This window comes from Paramisgurnus dabryanus, chromosome 2 (assembly GCF_030506205.2).
Source record: "Paramisgurnus dabryanus chromosome 2, PD_genome_1.1, whole genome shotgun sequence".
Classification (NCBI taxonomy): Eukaryota; Metazoa; Chordata; class Actinopteri; order Cypriniformes; family Cobitidae; genus Paramisgurnus; species Paramisgurnus dabryanus.
In genome coordinates, this window is record NC_133338.1 from 47,272,336 (window position 1) to 47,290,994 (window position 18,659).

General features: G+C 36.4%; 1 protein-coding gene across 5 annotated transcripts in view; it reads left to right on the forward strand.

Moving 5' to 3' along the window:
- kcnip4a (potassium voltage-gated channel interacting protein 4a) overlaps positions 1–18,659 on the forward strand; it is a 205,733-nt gene that overhangs the window by 126,374 nt on the left and 60,700 nt on the right. Inside the window, exon 1 of one of the 5 annotated variants that reach the window (XM_065288914.2) lies at positions 8,473–8,891. The exons of the other annotated variants lie outside the window; for them this stretch is intronic. Within the exon in view, the coding sequence (XP_065144986.1) occupies positions 8,834–8,891 (58 nt within the window). The 5' untranslated portion in view covers positions 8,473–8,833. Of the gene's footprint in view, positions 1–8,472; positions 8,892–18,659 lie in introns of those variants that run through there. 5 annotated transcript variants of the gene reach the window in all.

Sequence of the window (18,659 nt, forward strand, 5' to 3'; positions counted from 1 at the left end):
ACGCCTCGGCCGCCTACGAGTGTCTGTGGTCAGGGTGATGTGAGGCACGCTGACTCTGCGAAGGCCGGGCAGCACCTCCTTCACAGCTTCCCGATCTGGTGTGGACAGATCAGAAAAGCATACCTCGGATGAATCCGCCATTAGATCGCCAAAGAAGGCAGGTTTAAGTAAAAGCTCTTCTATATGCTCTTAAAGTTAAAGGCTGCTAAAGAGTAATGATACAAAATAAAGGTACAGTTTTGGAGTTCTGTATTGTTCAGAGATTAAAATCTGGTCTCATACTGCCACTGTGTGGTTGGGCATAGGGATATTTTTATATTTTATTTTTTTGTAGTTAAAGACACAGTGTGTTACTACAACAGAAATTATTCTGGAAAAATGACATGCTTTAGCTTTAACAGCCACGAACCTTTAATCCTATTTGCAGATACAGTATGTTTCTAATTTCTTTGATTGTTTAGTAGTTTTTATAAATGAAAAAAATCAGGTCCAGGTTGGGCCGGTACTGTAGCGATTAGGCTTTCGGACCTATAGCTTGCTTTTTAAAGCTTCTTTAAAAGTTTGTAAATACTTTTGGGCAATAAATATTGGTTTACAGTTGATCACATACTGTGCTATGTTTTTTACATACAGTCTTTCTCAGTCATTTTGGAGCATATCTCAGATCAGAAATACATTTTTTAAAACACTTTGTTCAACCTCCACATCATTAAATCAGTTGTTCACAACATAAAAGCAAATTCCCATTATTTTGGACCAATTGCAAAGGTTTTAGTACAATCATGCAGATGATTATGTACAGTTGTCTGTGTTTGCTACATTTTTAATTTCTAATGTAATTTTCATCAAAATACATGATTTCTGTTGAATAGTCTTACACTTCCAAACATTTAGGAATTAGTTCTTCATACCGCAAGGCACATCATGCAAACTTGTTGACCTTTGGTTTTTTCTAGTCTTTTGTAAATATTAATTGAATTTTGAAAATACTTGACATTTCTTACAGTGTCCAGAGAACCGTTACAATTTTGTAATTTTTTATTCAAAATCGCAATGTGTGGAATTTATTTGGAGAGTGAAAATGTGAATTCGTTCACAGTTTACATCAGAAAATACTGACACTTATAATTGTGTACTCTTGTTATACTGACAATATGGCTAAACATTTTGATTGTCTTGTTCATAAACAATGACACAAGGACTTGCCATTTTAATGGGACTGACATGTTCACTAACATAAACATGTACCTTTGAGAGATGAACTAAGGATTTTGAACAATCCATGATGTTGTGCAGTTTGTCAAATTTTAAGAATGGAGAAATACTCCAAAGCAACTTACAGTTAAAGTGACTTCAGTTTGTGTCAAATTTGCAAAATGATATTATTTACCCCACGCTCCATGAGTTGAGCTACATCAATACAGTACATGGTGACATTGGTTTACTGCTGTTACAGTAGTATGACAGGGGTTCACAAAGTGGGGTCTGAGGACCTCTGGTGGTCCTCAATGCTTAGACAAGGGGTCCATGAAATAATTTGTTGTACATTTTATCATTGTGTTGTATTATTATTACAGTTTTTCTGAGTCACTTTGGTACATTTCTCAGATCAGATTTGAAATCTCAAAACTACCTCTTCAGTCTTCACATCATAGTGTCACTTGTGCACATCAAAAAAGCAGTTTCTAATTTTTTTGAAGAAGTTGCAAATGCTTTGGTACATCCATGCAAATGATTATGTACAATCCTCTGCTTTTCCCTACATTATCAATTGCTTACGTCATGTTGATTAAAATGTATTATAATCGATCTCTGTTGAATAGTCTCACCCCACACAAAATTTAGGCATAAATTCATAGCATTAAGTCTTTAGTCATAATATGTCAAGCATATTTCTATACATTTCCATTATACTTTTTCCTAAATCTGTCCTCCTGAATTTTGACCTGCCAAATTATTTGATCGTTTGGGACAATGTTACAGTTCTTCTCAGTCGGATTGGTGTATTTCTCACATCACTGTTTACATTTGCAGAACAGTTAGTTCAACCTCCACAACATTTAGTCATTTGTGCACATCAGTTTGTGCACATGTTTACAGTTGTGCACAGCTCTACCCAAAGGGAGTTTATGTTTGTTGTAAATAAGGGTGTATTTTTTCTTTTATGCTGTGAACAAATTAGAATTGCAAAGAGCCTATGGAGTAAAAATCTGAAACATTCATATTCGTGTCTTGTACTCAGTTACCTCACTAAATACAGTAATGTATAACTTTACTGTATTTTTCAAATAGCTGTGCAAATAGCATTTTCAGGTAGTGTCACCAAGATCTGACTTTTTGCATTGAAAAACATTTATAAAGTAAACTGTCATAATAAAATCATGATTAAACCATTTGCCTATCTTGTTTATAAACAATGGTGTCAGAACTTTGTGATGACACTGGCACTTTCATTGACACGAATACTTGCTATCCATTTTGAGCAAGTGACATGCTTTTGCAGGTTATCAACAAGGGTTTGCAGTTTGTACTAATTGTTTTAAGAACTGCATTAATTGTTGTGCGAATGTAAATAGTGATGTGAGAAATGCACCAACGCGACTGAGAAAAACTGTAATTGCCATTAAAACTTTAGCCATAGTTTACATAGTAGAGTAAACTGTTATATTGACAACATGACTAAGCTATTTGACTGTCTTATCCGTACACAGTGACACAATGACTTGTCATTCTGATGGCACTGACATGTTCATGGACACAGATATTTACTTTTGAGCGATGAACTAAGCATTTTGAGCAAGAGAGTGGCTTTTGCAGGTAATCCATGGTGTTTTGCTATTTGTACAAATTGTTTCGAGAAATCCACTTACTGTTTTGCAAATGTCAAGGATGATTTGAGAAATGTACCAAATCGACTGAGAAAAACTGTAATGAGGAAATATTTACAAATGGGGACCATTTAAGAACCATAACAGTCTTGCTTCTTATTTTTTTGAAAGCTTTTTTTAAGATCAATTATAAAGTAATAACTGTCCAAATGTAATGTGAACAAAGAAAAAAACACTTTTAAAAACATAAGTTGAATTAACATGATTCATTCAGTGTTTGTTTATCACTACAAAACAAGTGTAAAAAAACACTTTAAGGGGAGAGAGGGGCTCTATCATTCAAAAAATATTTGAGTTTGATTAATTATATTTTTACACAAGCAACACACACATCTCTGCTACAAATGAACATTTGAAGTTTGTTTCTATTACTTACCATTCTTAGACAATTACACCAAACATGACAGAAGTGCAAACATTACAACTTACCCCATAGGTGGGGTTAATTGTAACAGGCAGGGGATTAGTTGTAACACTTGCTAAAGATTAAGTTTGCTGGCAAATATTTCAATACTATTTTATCTATATACTTGAAGTGGATGTAAGTTTTTGTTGTAACACAGCGTTACAATTAACCCCACTGGGTCAAAATATTTTCAAACCCACCAAAAAAGTTCAGACTGTACATATTTTATTTAGACTACTTTTATTTACTTTTCTTTAGTTTTATTATAAAAGAATGATAGCAGCGATCAGAAAGCAAGAGGTGGGTCTCTGTTGGTGGTACTCTGTTTCTGTGTCTGCAGTATATGTGCGTTGGTTTGTTTTTTTGTCGAGGACCTGAGATCATTTCCACACACTGAGCACACTATTGTCATGCTGGGGAATTGGCCTTTGATGCTGGTATTTTGTCTGTAGTGAATTGGCACAGGGTCACAGGGTTCGTAGATGCACTGAGGTGTGGGTGGAAGGAAGGAAAATATGAGCACACTGTGTATTTGTTTACGTGTGTGACTAACAATTTTAGAGGCTTCACGGAGGCTTTGTTGACCTCTCTAGATGCTGCAGGTGAATCTTTTGTGTTTGTGCCGTACAGTATGTGGGTAGCATCATACCTGTACATCATACTGTGTGAATCACATAAGGAAAAAAAATCACAGATGAGATCTCTTTAATTAATTAAAACTTTTGCTTACGTCTCCACATGTCTCACATGTTTCTCCTCAAACAAAGCCCTGGGGTCTCATTTATAAAGCGTGCGTACGCACAAAACTGGGCTGGAAACGTGCGTACAACAGTTCCCATGCAAAGGTTGTGATCTATAAAAAACAAACTTGACGGGAGAATGGGCTTGAAGTGTGGGATCTGAGGATGATTCATGTACGCACACTTGTAGGTGATCTGTAATTTATAAAGGGAACATTGCTTTGTTTTATGTCTTAATATTTTTTTGCCGTATGCCATTTTTGGCTTTTGTGCATACGTAGACTTTTAGTAAGGATCCTACGCACAGTTTTATAAATAAGATACCTGGACATTTCACTAATGTCTCCATTAGAGTTTCAGAATGAATCTTAAAAATGTCACAAACTCAGACTTGTAGTGCCTGCATTTTTAAGTAAAAATTATTAAAAAGGTAACATTAACTTAAACTTTTCTCAAACCCAGATTATATTACAGTAACTATAATTTATTAAGTTTACAACTCCATAGTCTTGATGTATTTTAACAATTGTCTCATTTGTTTCTATTTTTATTTCTCCTAAGCAATTTTATGAGAAACATCTGAGACAAAGATGACACTTTAAAGTCCGTGTAAAGTTCAATATTAAATATGTTCTCAGTTAAAGTGATATTAACCACCCAGACAAATTTCAATGAAAAAAAAACACCAAATAAATAAAATAGGTTAACAAAATCTGGCAGGATTCAGTGCTCTCAGGAGGATGTGTGTCTGCTGTTGCCACTGAAACCATGCCCACTTGTTGGAAAGCTGCCATCTCTCTCAACTTTCAAATACCGCTAAAACCTGAATAGATGCTGACGATTGTGTTAGGGGCGGGGCCAGTGGCTCCAGTGCATCATCATGTCACCATTCTAGCACCGCCCAAATAATCCTGAACACAGAAATGTGGAAAAACTGTTTGCTTTTACGCCAGCGGCCAGCATAAGTTTTCAATTGTTTCCAATGAAAGTGCTGTGTTTAAAAAAAAAGCAGCCTGTGTTTTTTTTTTGCGCTGAAAGCCGGCGCTCCCCGTTGAAAAATATTCAACTTTGGGTGAAACACTCAGCCCAATGTCAGTTCTCCCTCGGCTGTCCAATCACAGTTGAGGAGGGACGGGACAATTATCACAACAACCAACCGGCGCATCGTACAACGACTGATAATCAAAACAGAAATATCACAGCAACCAAAGTGCTCAGCTGAAGAAAACAGGCAGTCAGCTTAAAAAAAAAATGCCATTCAGGGTCCACCTGGCATTTTCAGCAGCGTTTTAAAGCAATTCAGTCTTTAACAGTCTTTGCAACGTGTTTGAGCAATACATAAAGTAGTATTTTATCCTTCATATGTCCAAAGAGTTTTTTGTGTTTTCAGATTTATGAAAGGCAGAACAGCCTTTCAGTTTTTTCCAAAAAAGGCTGAACTCTTGAAAGCCTACAGTGGAAGGAGATAAAGAGTTATGAGTACCGCACAGCTATATGTTCATGTTGTTTACATTAAATGCACCCTTTTTTAAAACCAAACACTTGAGATTAGTTTTTGATTTTCTTACCGCCTGTGGTTGTGACTCCTGAACAGAGTCTTTTAACGTTGAGGCCACTTCACACTCATTTGAGTAAATTTTATTTAATTTCATTTAAATTCAGCTTAAGTGGTGTACAAAACAATCATAAAATTCAATAAAATAAAATTAACAAAGAAAACAATTACTAATCCATGATTTAATAATCGGAAAAGGCTAAGGAATAGAAATGGGTGATTCTTGTGAAATTAGACTTATGAGGTGTCATGAAACATTTTGATAAAAAAGCAAATGCAAAGTAAGAGTATCAAAATAAGAAGCATACAGTTACAAACATCTCTTCGTGTACTATTTTGCTCATGATTTCAAATGACATCATACAAACCAATTTTGTAGTTTTTTTCACATTTAGGGTGAAAATTTTCATTACCACAACGTGTCCATGACTGGATTTGGGTTCTTTGACATGGAAATATTTATAATAAAAAAATCTAAAAAGTAAAAAGCTTCAGTGCATGTTATACTATAAACATTTACAATAAAGAAACATGTGGTATTGGTGATCATTGGTAAATGTAGAGACAATAATAAGGAATATAAATGTGTCCAAGACCAATTTTCTCATCCTCCGCAACAATTTTCAATCATTGTTTAAGCCCTCAATGAACTAACATTTAAAAAAATAATTGTTGGAAGGGACATAATTGACTGTGACACTAAAAATGGCTACCAGGTAAGCAGTTCTTATTTTTCACTCCAGATAAAAGTTGAAATTTTGTGTGTCAACTTTTTAGTTCTCATTACTGAAACATGAGTTTGTAAATGCATATATTTAATGTAATATCATGTTGCGGTAATGATAATTTTCCATAATGATAATCTAAAAAATGGAAATAATTTTATAGGAAATATTTTTTAAATCCTCTAAAAATAATGGTTAAAGTTCAGACCTTAATCTTATATGTGCAAAAAAATGGCTTCAAGGGCTTTTAAAAAATTCTGATGCTGGACACCTTCTAAGTCTGGATTTCGTGAGAATCACCCAAATAGGTCTTAGGTCTAGATTTAAAAAAGAAGATAGAGCAAACACTCTTAATGTCAGGTGGCAGCTAAGCTAACATTAAAAGTCAGCTGGTGACTCTCGTAACAAACATAAACCCATTTGCAATTAACTTGATGTCCAGAAAAAAACAAACTGCATCGACTGTTGTCTTAAGACGTGGTTACTTGGAAAGCTGAATAAGGTTTTCTTCCATTTACTTTCAAAAACACTTTTGCTTTAGTTGATTCTTGATATATAATAAAGTTGTCACATGCAGTAATGCAAGTGACTTCTACTTGAAGGCACAGTGCTAATGAGGAGCATTCTCACTCTCACTCTGATTGACGTGTGGGCGTGTTTTTCTGGGGGAAGTGCCCATAAAAGGAATAAGGGGTCTGTGATATGTAACAGTTAACAATATTCGAAAAACTTTAGAAACTTATAGGAAAGAGGAGGAGTGAAATACTCTAGAAATAATGCTTTTTTTACACTTTGCCTTTGTTTAAAAACTCTTTTTTTAAGTAAGTAAGAATGCATGAAATACCATCACCTCCCCACTAGTGATGCACCGATGTATTGGCCGCCGATATTAATCGGCCGATTTTTTATGAATTTGAAACCATCGGCATATCGGCAATAGCACGAGAAAGGCCGATACCGATTGTTTATTAATTAACTGCATAAAGAAATACATTATATGTAAAAAATTGTTAATGTTGTTAATAAAATAAATGCTGAATAATTAAAACCACCTTTGAAGGTTGTCATGCTGTCTTATTATATTTGTTTTAGCTTAATTTGTGCCTCTCTTATTATGTTGGTCAGTTGAATGTTAATTAGATCCAATCCATGTTCAGTAAAAATAATTTGATGCAGAAATAAACTAGCTAATAGACCAACTGTATAGTATTGTATACAAGTGTTTAATATCGATATCAGCATCGGTATCGGTCAGAAGTTGTCTGTTTAAAACGGTATCGGCCAAAAAAAAAAAAAAAATCTTATCGGTAAATCCCTACTCCCCACCCCTCTTTATGGTCTAACCTTGCATAGCAAACGTGGCCATCAGAACAAGGGTTGATTCTGAACCACTCAAATAGCATATTGCACAAGATTACACAGAAAATAAGAAAAGTGGCAAAGAAAATGAGCAACGAGTCGAACATTTTGAATGTATGTACTAGAATTCCTTTTGTCATAAATAAAATTGGAAAAATTAGCTGTCAGCTGTCAAATGCAAGACCGAGGCTCGATCGAAAAGCTCTTTGCTTTCGCAATTTGCACACCCACACATTCATGGGCAATCATTTCTGCCTACTTTCGCTAATCAGTTGCTTTAAGATGAAAGACTTGCAAGTAGCAAAAGCACAGTGGAGACATTCTCATGTGCAAAATAATGTACCAGATGTATTTTCATGTCGCTCAGCAGCATTTTTCCTCCCACACCCACTTGAGTTTCCATGGAAGTCTTAACTTCACACAGTGCTAAATTCTGAGAAACCTCCATGTGACTCCGCATCCTTCCATATTCATGGATGTGCGGACACAGTGATGCACACAGCTCTTAAATTACAGCTATTGTCCAACATCCGCCTCTCCTTTTTCATTAATAAAAATATAAACATAAATATGCTTGCCAAGGAAGTCACTTTACCCACAGCCCACCAATTTTATGGTAGCATTGCTGGTCCTCTGATGAAGAGTGCACGTTTCTCACAGATGAAGGGTGTCTGTGAAGTGATTGGTTTAAGTGTATGTATGATTATGCATCATTTTAATGAGCGCTGACTTGCCTCGCTCTGCTTGATGGTGCACTCGAATTCAAATAGCCGGCATCCCTGCTAATAACTCTGAGTCGGCAGCAACTAGTTCGCATTGACTCATTCACGGGCAGCAACAGCGCTCAATTCCTCCCTCCCACCTCTCATTCATTTCCTGTGAAGAAGTGCCTGCGAAAGAGTACAGGCACAGCCACGGAGGGCGCAACGCGGAGAGCTCAATTAAACTGCTGTCCAACTGCGCCAAAGTAGAGGAGCTTTTCAAAGAAATCTCCACCGTTGCATCTGAAACTGCTAGGACTGCCGGAAACGTCATTGAGGTCTACATCTACACTTGTACAACACTTAAGGAAAAGAGCCACAGTTGCTTGAAGAAGAAAGCTGTTGAGGTGAAGACGGCAGGATTTCTGAACAGAGCTTATAGAGAGTCAAAGGGACAACATGGGTGCTCTAATGGTCATATTTTCTCTGCAAACGAAACAGAGGAGGAAAATTACAGGTAGGCAATAAAAAAAATAAAAAGATTGTTCATCCAAAAAATAATTTTTTTCTTATGTTGTAACAAACCTGTATGAATGTATTTGTTCTGATGACCCTAAAGAAAGATATTTTGAGGAGTGTTTGAAACAAAACTGATTATGAACCCCATTGTTTTATTCTACTATGGCAGTCAATGGGGCTCATGATCGGTTTATACAGGTTTGTAACAACATGAGAGCGAGTAAATGATGACAAATTTCACACCCTCTTTATATTTGTTCATTTAGACAGACATATTTTTGGACATTTTTAACTGAAGGATTGTAATCTTGTTTTAGTAGATTTTTAAATTGCAGATGGTTTGTGTTTATTTATTCTTCAGTGTTTTCTCATCTGAAGAAATGAGTACACTATAAGAGCGTTGGTGATTTATGATATTGAAGCGTTGGACTGTTTTGTTGCGTAGTTGAACAACTCCTAAGGGAGAGTTCACTAGAAATGCTCCACATAAAGGTGCTTGTACAGATAAGGACAGAAGAGTCATTTTGCTGAAAACTTTTATGGGTTGTAATTTAACTTATGCTGGGATGCTTCAACTGAAAATGATGGGTTATTTTAACCCATTGTTTGATTAAATGTAAGCATTTAATGGGTTAATTTAACCCAACGGCAGGGTTTGTCCCTTTTTGACCCAACCCTGGGCTGAGCATTTTTTGTGTGGTGATGGATGGATAGATGGTTGGATGTATGTATATAGATGTATGTATGTATATATGGATGGATGGATAGATAGACAGATAGCAGTGGTGGCTCGTGACTGCTCAACCGAGGGGTGCAAATTCAAAATAAGTGTTCATGTGTGTGGTTGCTTTTTTCAAAATATGTGTTCTGCGCCTCGAGAGATCCTGTGCATTACGTGTTTTGTCAAAATAAGTGCCTGCTGCACACGCATCAAAACCGTTTATGATAAAAGAGACCCTCACATTCATAAAATACACGCAAGACACTCCCTTAACTCTTTCACCGCCAGCGTTTTTAAAAAAAGTTGCCTGCCAGCGCCAGCATTTTTCATGATTTTCAAGTTTAATGCCTTCCAGAAAATGTTCTTCTTTAAATATATAAACATACCAAATGAAAGAACAGACCCTCTGCTTTCAAAAAAAAAAAAAAAAAACGTTTCATTCTACCTTCAGGGGTTCTTTTGTAATCAGCTTTTGAATATGGGTAGGTTTCTGCAAAAACACCACATTTTGAGCAAAAAGCAGAGATAATTCCATTTTTGTGACGGACTTTTCATAGAGATCCCATTCAGAGCGATCTTTAAAACAGACACGGACATGCAGCCGCTTGCCATAGGGCAATACTTCCAGGTTTAAAAAGTTGCGGAAGGGTGCCACCTGGTGGATAATAACGGTATTGCGGAAAGACGGAAAATCTAGTCATTGGCGGGGAAGCGTTTTCTCTTAATTGACGAGATAGCTCGTCAATGGCGGTGAAAGGGTTAACAGTAAACTCTGATTACGCATGAGATTATAAGAGTATCTGGCAACCGCGAGCATCTCTTTTATCATAAACCCTATAGACGCATCTGCAGCAGGCACTTATTTTGACAAGACACATGATGCACACATGGTCTCTCGATGCGCAGAACACATATGGGCTACATACATGTTGTGACGAACTTTACATCAAGCGCCCACGAAGTAAAGAAGTCACCGGCTGCCACAGATAGACAGACAGACAGACAGACAGAGATAGATATCAACAATATAATCAATATTCAACTGGTTACGTTTTGATCGTTTTATGTAAAACTAAATTTGTGACTTGTCTAAACCTCTTTATTTCTGTGGGCTCTTCATCCATTTTAAAATTAATGCCTTAATATTAAATGGTGTGAAACGGCGCAGTCATAACCCTATATCTAATGGGATAAGGACAAACGGTTTCCAGTAATATCTAAGTGAATGGACCATTAGTGATGTGATGTGCTGGTTTTTATTGGAACCCTTTACAGAATATCTGCCAGGCCATCAGCCTGTGAAATTAAATCTCATTCACCTTTCACATAATCCACATAAATCTGACATCACACACTCCCAAAATCATTGTGTTCTGTGGTCTTGGGATTTTACACTGTGCGTTTTATTGCGGTCTTGAAGGACATGGTTTTGGTCTCTGCCCTAACTACAAACTTTTCGAACTTCTTCAAACTTGATCTTTTTAATGTTTTTATATTACTATCATGTTGGATTAGAAAGACGGACGACAATAGGAAATTCGACAATGGGATCTGTGACACCTGTTTTGGTCACTTTATGTGCAAAGGGGCTTTAAGGGGCAAAGTTTTATTTTAAATCTCTGATTTATGTTGTATTTATAATGTGTCACTGCTGAAATGTAAATGCTGGCATATTTTTAGCTTCTATCTATCTATCTATCTATCTATCTATCTATCTATCTATCTATCTATCTATCTATCTATCTATCTATCTAAACTCAGACAGTGTATTACAATAACAAGAAAAAATGCACAGTCGATATCAGCAGTTTAGTGATGTGACAAATGTAACAAAAGTAACAAATGATTTGAGTAACAATATAAGTATTGTGAAAATTATGCAATCAAACATTACAATTAACCCTGACCCTCATTCTTTACATGCTGCTGACTACAATATGTAAAATAGTTTTGTTCATTTCACAGATGATCTCCTACTTACACCACCCACTCTTGTCCAACTGTTCCTTTTGGGCATCCAGGTTACATTGTTGGAATGATACTCCTAATTAACCCGGGATGTCTAACAAAACAGGAACAGTAATTATATATCCTACCGTGAAAACCAGCATGGATTTTTTTCTGCATAGCTTGCGTGTTGCCTGGAAAGCTTGACCTGCTTATTAAAGGCTTTGTTCACCCAGAAACACAAATTCCTCATCGTTCGCGTCTGATCCTGTTATACCATTTTTTCTGTGCAACACAATAGGTGTTACTTTGCAAAGCTTTGCTGTATGAGACTGAAAGTGAATGGGGTTGTCATTTACAGACATTTCTGACCTTTTGCATTGTACTGAAGACAGAAATTCAAATGGGTTTAGGAAAACATATAAGGTTGAGAAAATAACGACAACATTTTTATTTGATCCAGTTATTCAGTGGTCCAGTTATTCCAATCTATTAAAGCCACTATATTCCACCATATATGTAACCCTGGACCACAAAACAAGTCATAAGGGTAAATTTTCGAAATTAAGATTTATAGATTATCTAAAAGCTTTACATTAAAAGTATAGCAGAAGATTTTCCAGAATTTTAGAAAAAAAATCTCATCTCATACACTGAGATGTTTACCGTGTCTGTGCGGTTCGTGACTTGTGCCAGGGCTAGCATCGCTAATCATACCTTACATCAACTTTTACTAGCAGTGATTTTAAATGGATTTCTCCAAAAAGCATGACAAACTTTACCTGTCAAGAAACTTCGTGACTGAGGCATCAGTGGGAAGCCCAACCTGTGTGAAATATTCTCCCAAAAACACTTTGGTCTTGTTTCTTTCTTCAGAGGCCTTTTTCTTCTGCGACCCTCAGACAGTTTGGAAAAAAAACACGGTGAGAACGCGAGCTTCAATGAATGTCTGAAACGGTAGCTCACCACACATATACACCTGAAAGTGCGCATGTGCAGAAAGTAAACCCAGGGACAAGCACGTACAACGGCCTTACGTTAACATATCACCAGAATGATTGACACCTAGGATGACCAATAGTTGTGATGATCCACAGGGAAAGAAAATCCTCCGCTATACCTTTAATGTATGGTTTGTTAGGACATGATAATATTTGAAAATCTGGAATCTGAGACTGCAAAAAAATCTAAATATTTAGAAAATCACCTTTAATTTTGTCCAAATGAAGTCCTTAGCACTGCATCTACTTACAAAATAAAAGTTTTTATATATTTGTGGTAGAATTCATGGATCATGATTTTGCATAATATCCTAATGATTTTTGGCATAAAAACAAAATGATAATTTTGATCCATACATTTTTTTGCCTTTTGCTACAAATATACCTGTGGTTTTGTGGTCCAGGGTCTTATATATAATAGGACAATGTATAGTTTGCGATGTTGGTGGTGATAAAAACACAACAACTAAATTTACAACATCTTTACATCACATAGGGACAGCATTCATTTGACTCCATCAATAATCAGAACTCAATTGGCCCTCTCATAAAGTGCACCTACTGTATTTCATTACAATATGTTCGCGTGGTTTATGGTTCAGAAAACACATTATTTTCCAAATACCATACATTTTTTAGCTCCAGATTTCACTCTCGGATTTTGTAAAAAACTCATTGATTTGAAGAGCGCTGTCCCTGATTGGCAGCTAATCTTTACGTTGTGATTGGCCTGAATACCTCTGATGTCAGCCGGAAATGTGACGCTCCTTACCATGTTTGAAAGATGCAATGCTAACAGGAGTTAACTTACAGGCTGTGAGTCTGAAGCTGGAGGAATTATGATAATGTCGGTCTTTACTACATCACCAATCCTAGGAAGTAAACTGTTGCCTACAATCTGTGTGCTTGTTGTAGTCCAAGAAAAGAGATTTACGTTAGAGATGATAACTCGCTTCATTATGTACTTTGGGGTTTGTACCTTATGCATATCGGTAACATGTACTAATACACACTTACACACCAAAGGAAATAAAAAATCGTGAACGCTTTAAAGCTTTAGGATGTGAGGGATAAAGTGTATAGTTTGTAACGGCTATATCTATGAAGTTATATTTAGTGTTCCATTCCTAACCTATATTTTATGGATGGTTTGTGAAACAGGTTGGGAATAAAATGAATGGGCAGCCTTGGTCCTCCTCCTTGGCAATAGATCATATAGATGACACGTTTGTGCATTGTAAGCAGAAATCAGAGGAACCCAGGTTTTCTATACTGGAAGCTGTACGTTTGTGTATTTGAACTGTGTGCAAGGTTTTTGTTAACTTATTGGGGCATTTGGATGCTTACAGCATCAAAACTGTCTAATACTGCTGTGTGGTGGATTACTGACGGATGCACTGTTTTGCCATGTTATTAATATAGTATTATTTTGTACATTTGAGTCCACAAATAAAAATGCCTTTGTTTTTTTTTAATTTATTACAAATATTTTATTGCAAATTATGTTATGCAGTCCAAATATGTTCTTGTAGCTCAGGTTGTAGAGCATCATGTTAGCAACACAAAGGTCATTGGTTCAATTACAGGAGCACAAAAATGATTAATTACTGTGATCAAACATCAGGGTTAAAAAATTCTTTTTATTAGTTTGAATTCCCCGCCAGCCTTTTTTTAAAAGGTTGCTCGCAGGTATTTTTTGTGATTTTCACAAAAGTTTCACAAAATTCCTTCCAGGAAAATTTTCTTTTAAAAATATATAAACATACAAATATATCATAAATGAAAGAACAGACTCTCTGCTTTCGAACAAACAAACAAAACGGGGAAAAAAAACATTTCATCGTATCTATATTTTTTTTCACACATTGTTCATTGTTCACACTGAAATAATAGCATTTCTGTGAAGGAATTTTGTTAGAGATCAGATTCAGAATGATTATCAAAACATTCATGGAGTGTAAAATTAATAAAAAATTGCTTCAGTTTTTTTATAAATTGGGTAAGTACTGGATAACTAGTTGATGAACATAAAAACTCAACAGAAACACGTTTTTTCATGCAAATGTTTTCTCTTAATTGACGATATAACTCGTCAATGGCGGGGAAAGAGTTAAAGAGTTTTTTTTTTAAATCTTTTAATGCAAATGAAATGAATATTAAACAAAAAGCACATACATTTAAATGTATTAATTTAGCCGATGCATTTGTCCAAAGCGACTTATAGTGCATGGTATACAATTTTTATCAGCATTGTGTTCCCATGACCGTTTACTCTGCTAATGCAATGCTCTACCACTGAGCTATACAGGATCACATTTCTCTAAATAGTAACTAAAAATAACTTTGAAGTGGTCTCTTATAGTTTTCCAGAGTTGTATATAAAAACATCTTCGTTTTAGTCTGCGGTAAAATATTTTCACTGTGGCCTTTTTTGCAATTTCTTGTCCAGCTCTTTTGTTCATTGTATTGATAGTCCAGCACAGCATGCCCTTGTGTTTTCCATTTGAAATAATGGCAATGGCCTACTGTGACATTTCCAGAGCAAACTTTCAATACAACAGGCCATTGTGATGTTCAGAGTGCCTTTCAGGTGTCATGTGTGTACACCTGAGTGCACTTCAATTCCAGTGACTCATGCAGAGGAAGATAGGAGAGTATGATGATGAGTGTATGTCAGTTTGTGTCCACTTATTAAAGGACAAGAGATTATGTCAGATACTCACTGTCGCTCTATAAGAGTCTTATGAATCCAGCGGGCTTTGATGGTTGAGCTTGCCTGCTCACAGAAACACTGAACAGAAGGAACAGAAGCACTCCACACCCACTCTAATCCTTGCCATTAATTTACCCGCCTGTCTGTCCAGCATCTCAGGAGCTTCTGTTTAACCGGCACCGCTCTGACAAAAGCATCACGCACCATCCCAATACATTAGGGAAATATGCTTATACTTTTAAAGTGCACCATTGAGCACTGGAAAGCTACTTTATGAAGTCGGTCCAAATTGTTGTTTATTTCCGAACAAAAAGGAGGACCGCTGGGTGTTTCGTCTCAATAACACATTGCAGACGGATCGTATCTCAGCATTACCAGGGGATGCATGCTGTCATCTCAGTGTGTTTGCTAATTGATTTTGCTTCTGTAGTTGTTTGGAGAGTAGTGAATGTGCTCCTGGCCTCACTTCAGTTCTGGCTCTTCTGGTGTTTACACTTATAAACAGGACAAACAGAACAAACACGACCCCCGCACGGGAAGCGGCTGTCGCTCGGAGCAGGCGGTGGCTTTATTTGTGACTCTCCGTATCCACTCCAAACATTTTACTCAGGGTTGAATTAGCATGTTCTGGACCTTAATCACAACAGTCTACATGCCCTGAATACAGCTATGCATATTTTATTTAAAAAATAAAATTTTGTCATTATTTACCAGTGGCGGCCAGTGACTTCTTTTTCCGATGGCGCTCGATGTAAAGTTTGTCACAACATGTACAGTATGTAGCCCGTCATGTGTGTGGTTCCTTTTTTCAAAATATGTGTTCTGCGCATCAAGAGATCCTGTGTGCATCGCGTGTCTTGTCAAAATAAGTGAAGTGCCTGCTGCAGACGCGTCTAAAGGGTTTATGATAAAAGAGACACTCACGTTGCTTGCATGAGATTATGCGAGTATCTGGAAAACGTGAGCGTCTTCTTTATCATAAACTGAAAGCCCTCACTGTCTCTAAATGAGTGAGAAACAGAAGCTCATTTGCATTTAACTCTTTCCCTGCCAGCATTTTTACAAAAAAAGTTGCCAGTTTAATGTGTCTCAGAAAATTTTCTTCTATAAATATATAAACATACAATAGTAGCATAACCAGAAAAAAGACTCTGGGTGTGCATCTGAAAATCTGGGTGTGCCACATTTATTGTCGTATTACTGTGAAAAATTATTAAGCATAAGCATGTAACCATAATGAGTGAGAAGGCAGAGGCAGATCCAAATGCAATAATTTATTAGACAAATAAGCCAGGCAAATGTCAGTATCGGAATCAGAAATATCAGAGGTCAGGCAAAGGCGTGTCGAGAACTGCTATTGCGCGTTTGTTGGCGGTGAGACAGAGACGGACGCGCTTAGCGCTTGTCATATTTAATAACTAATATGCAGAATTTTCAACCAACCACATAATGTTTATTTTATGTTTCAGACATTTAAATACACATAAATACTAGTAAAACAATACAGATCAAGATAATTTATAAAGGTTTTTAAACAAAGAATCAGAATATCAGATAGTTGAGTAAGTTAGTGAATATTTTTTATAAAAGAAGGAAAAACAAAATAAAACGATGCGTTGTGTCACCGGACAATCATGACGCGTCGCCATGGACACAAGGAGTCAGTTAAAATATTTTTTCCTTAAGCGTGAAAGAGTTGATTTTAAATATATATATATATATATATATATATATATATATTCTAATTATACCATGGTCTGTTTAAATACTCGATTCTGATTGGCTGGAAGGTGTGCATTAAAACCGTTTAACGCACAGGTAGTTCCAGTCAGTTTGATTAAAGTTAGAAATTAATCCACTACTATAAACATTGGTAACCATAGTAACACAGTTACACTTACAGAGAGAGCGAGAGAGAGATTTCCAACTGTTTGATTTTTGTTTTCATTTACTTTAATCCATTTCAATAAATAATGTGTCCTTATATAGTAATCGTGGTTAGAGACGTCGGTTTTATTTCACACTTTACATAATTCATTTAAATAAATGATTAGTTCAAATAAAGATTGCCTTGTCACTGTCAGTGTTGGCTGTCATTCATAAATTATTTAATGAATTTAAATAAATATGATAATTCATTTAAACTAGATAGTAAAGTTTGAAGACAAACTTTATGTTGGCTTGAGAAAGCGTAGCCTGAACGTTTAAAACGGTTTGACATAAATTTAGTTTAGTAGGCTATCTGGCTGTTAGTATGTTTAAGTATGAAGGTAGCATGATTTACCATGAAGCTAGCATGATGTTAGCATGATTAGCATGAAGCTAGCATGATGCTAGCATGATTAGCATGAAGCTAGCATGATGTTAGCATGATTAGCATGAAGCTAGCATGATGCTAGCATGATTAGCATGAAGCTAGCATGATGCTAGCATGATTAGCATGAAGCTAGCATAATGTTAGCATGAGTAGCATGAAGCTAGCATGATTAGCATGAAGCTAGCATGATGCTAGCATGATTAGCATGAAGCTAGCATGATGCTAGCATGATTAGCATGAAGCTAGCATGATGCTAGCATGATTAGCATGAAGCTAGCATGATGCTAGCATGATTAGCATGAAGCTAGCATGATGTTAGCATGATTAGCATGAAGCTAGCATGAAGCTAGCATGATTAGCATGAAGCTAGCATGATGCTAGCATGATTAGCATGAAGCTAGCATGATAAGCATGAAGCTAGCATGATGTTAGCATGATTAGCATGAAGCTAGCATGAAGTTAGCATAATTAGCATGAAGCTAGCATGAAGTTAGCATGATTAGCATGAAGCTAGCATGATGTTAGCATGATTAACATGAAGCTAGCATGAAGCTAGCATTATTAGCAGGAAGCTAGCATGAAGCTAACATTTATTGCGTTGCTAGGGTACTAAGTTTGGTTGCTAGGGAGAAAATTGGCATCCCATAATGATCACCCTTCAAGCCACAAGTAAAACGGTCCAACCCCCGTGTCTCTACAATGTTCTGATGCGGAGATATAAGGCTTTGTTTATTCCGTTGCTAGGGTACTAAGTTTGGTTGCTAGGGAGAAAATTGGCATCCCATAATGATCACCCTTCAAGCCACAAGTAAAACGGTCCAACCCCCGTGTCTCTACAATGTTCTGATGCGGAGATATAAGGCTTTGTTTATTCCGTTGCTAGGGTACTAAGTTTGGTTGCTAGGGAGAAAATTGGCATCCCATAATGATCACCCTTCAAGCCACAAGTAAAACGGTCCAACCCCCGTGTCTCTACAATGTTCTGATGCGGAGATATAAGGCTTTGTTTATTCCGTTGCTAGGGTACTAAGTTTGGTTGCTAGGGAGAAAATTGGCATCCCATAATG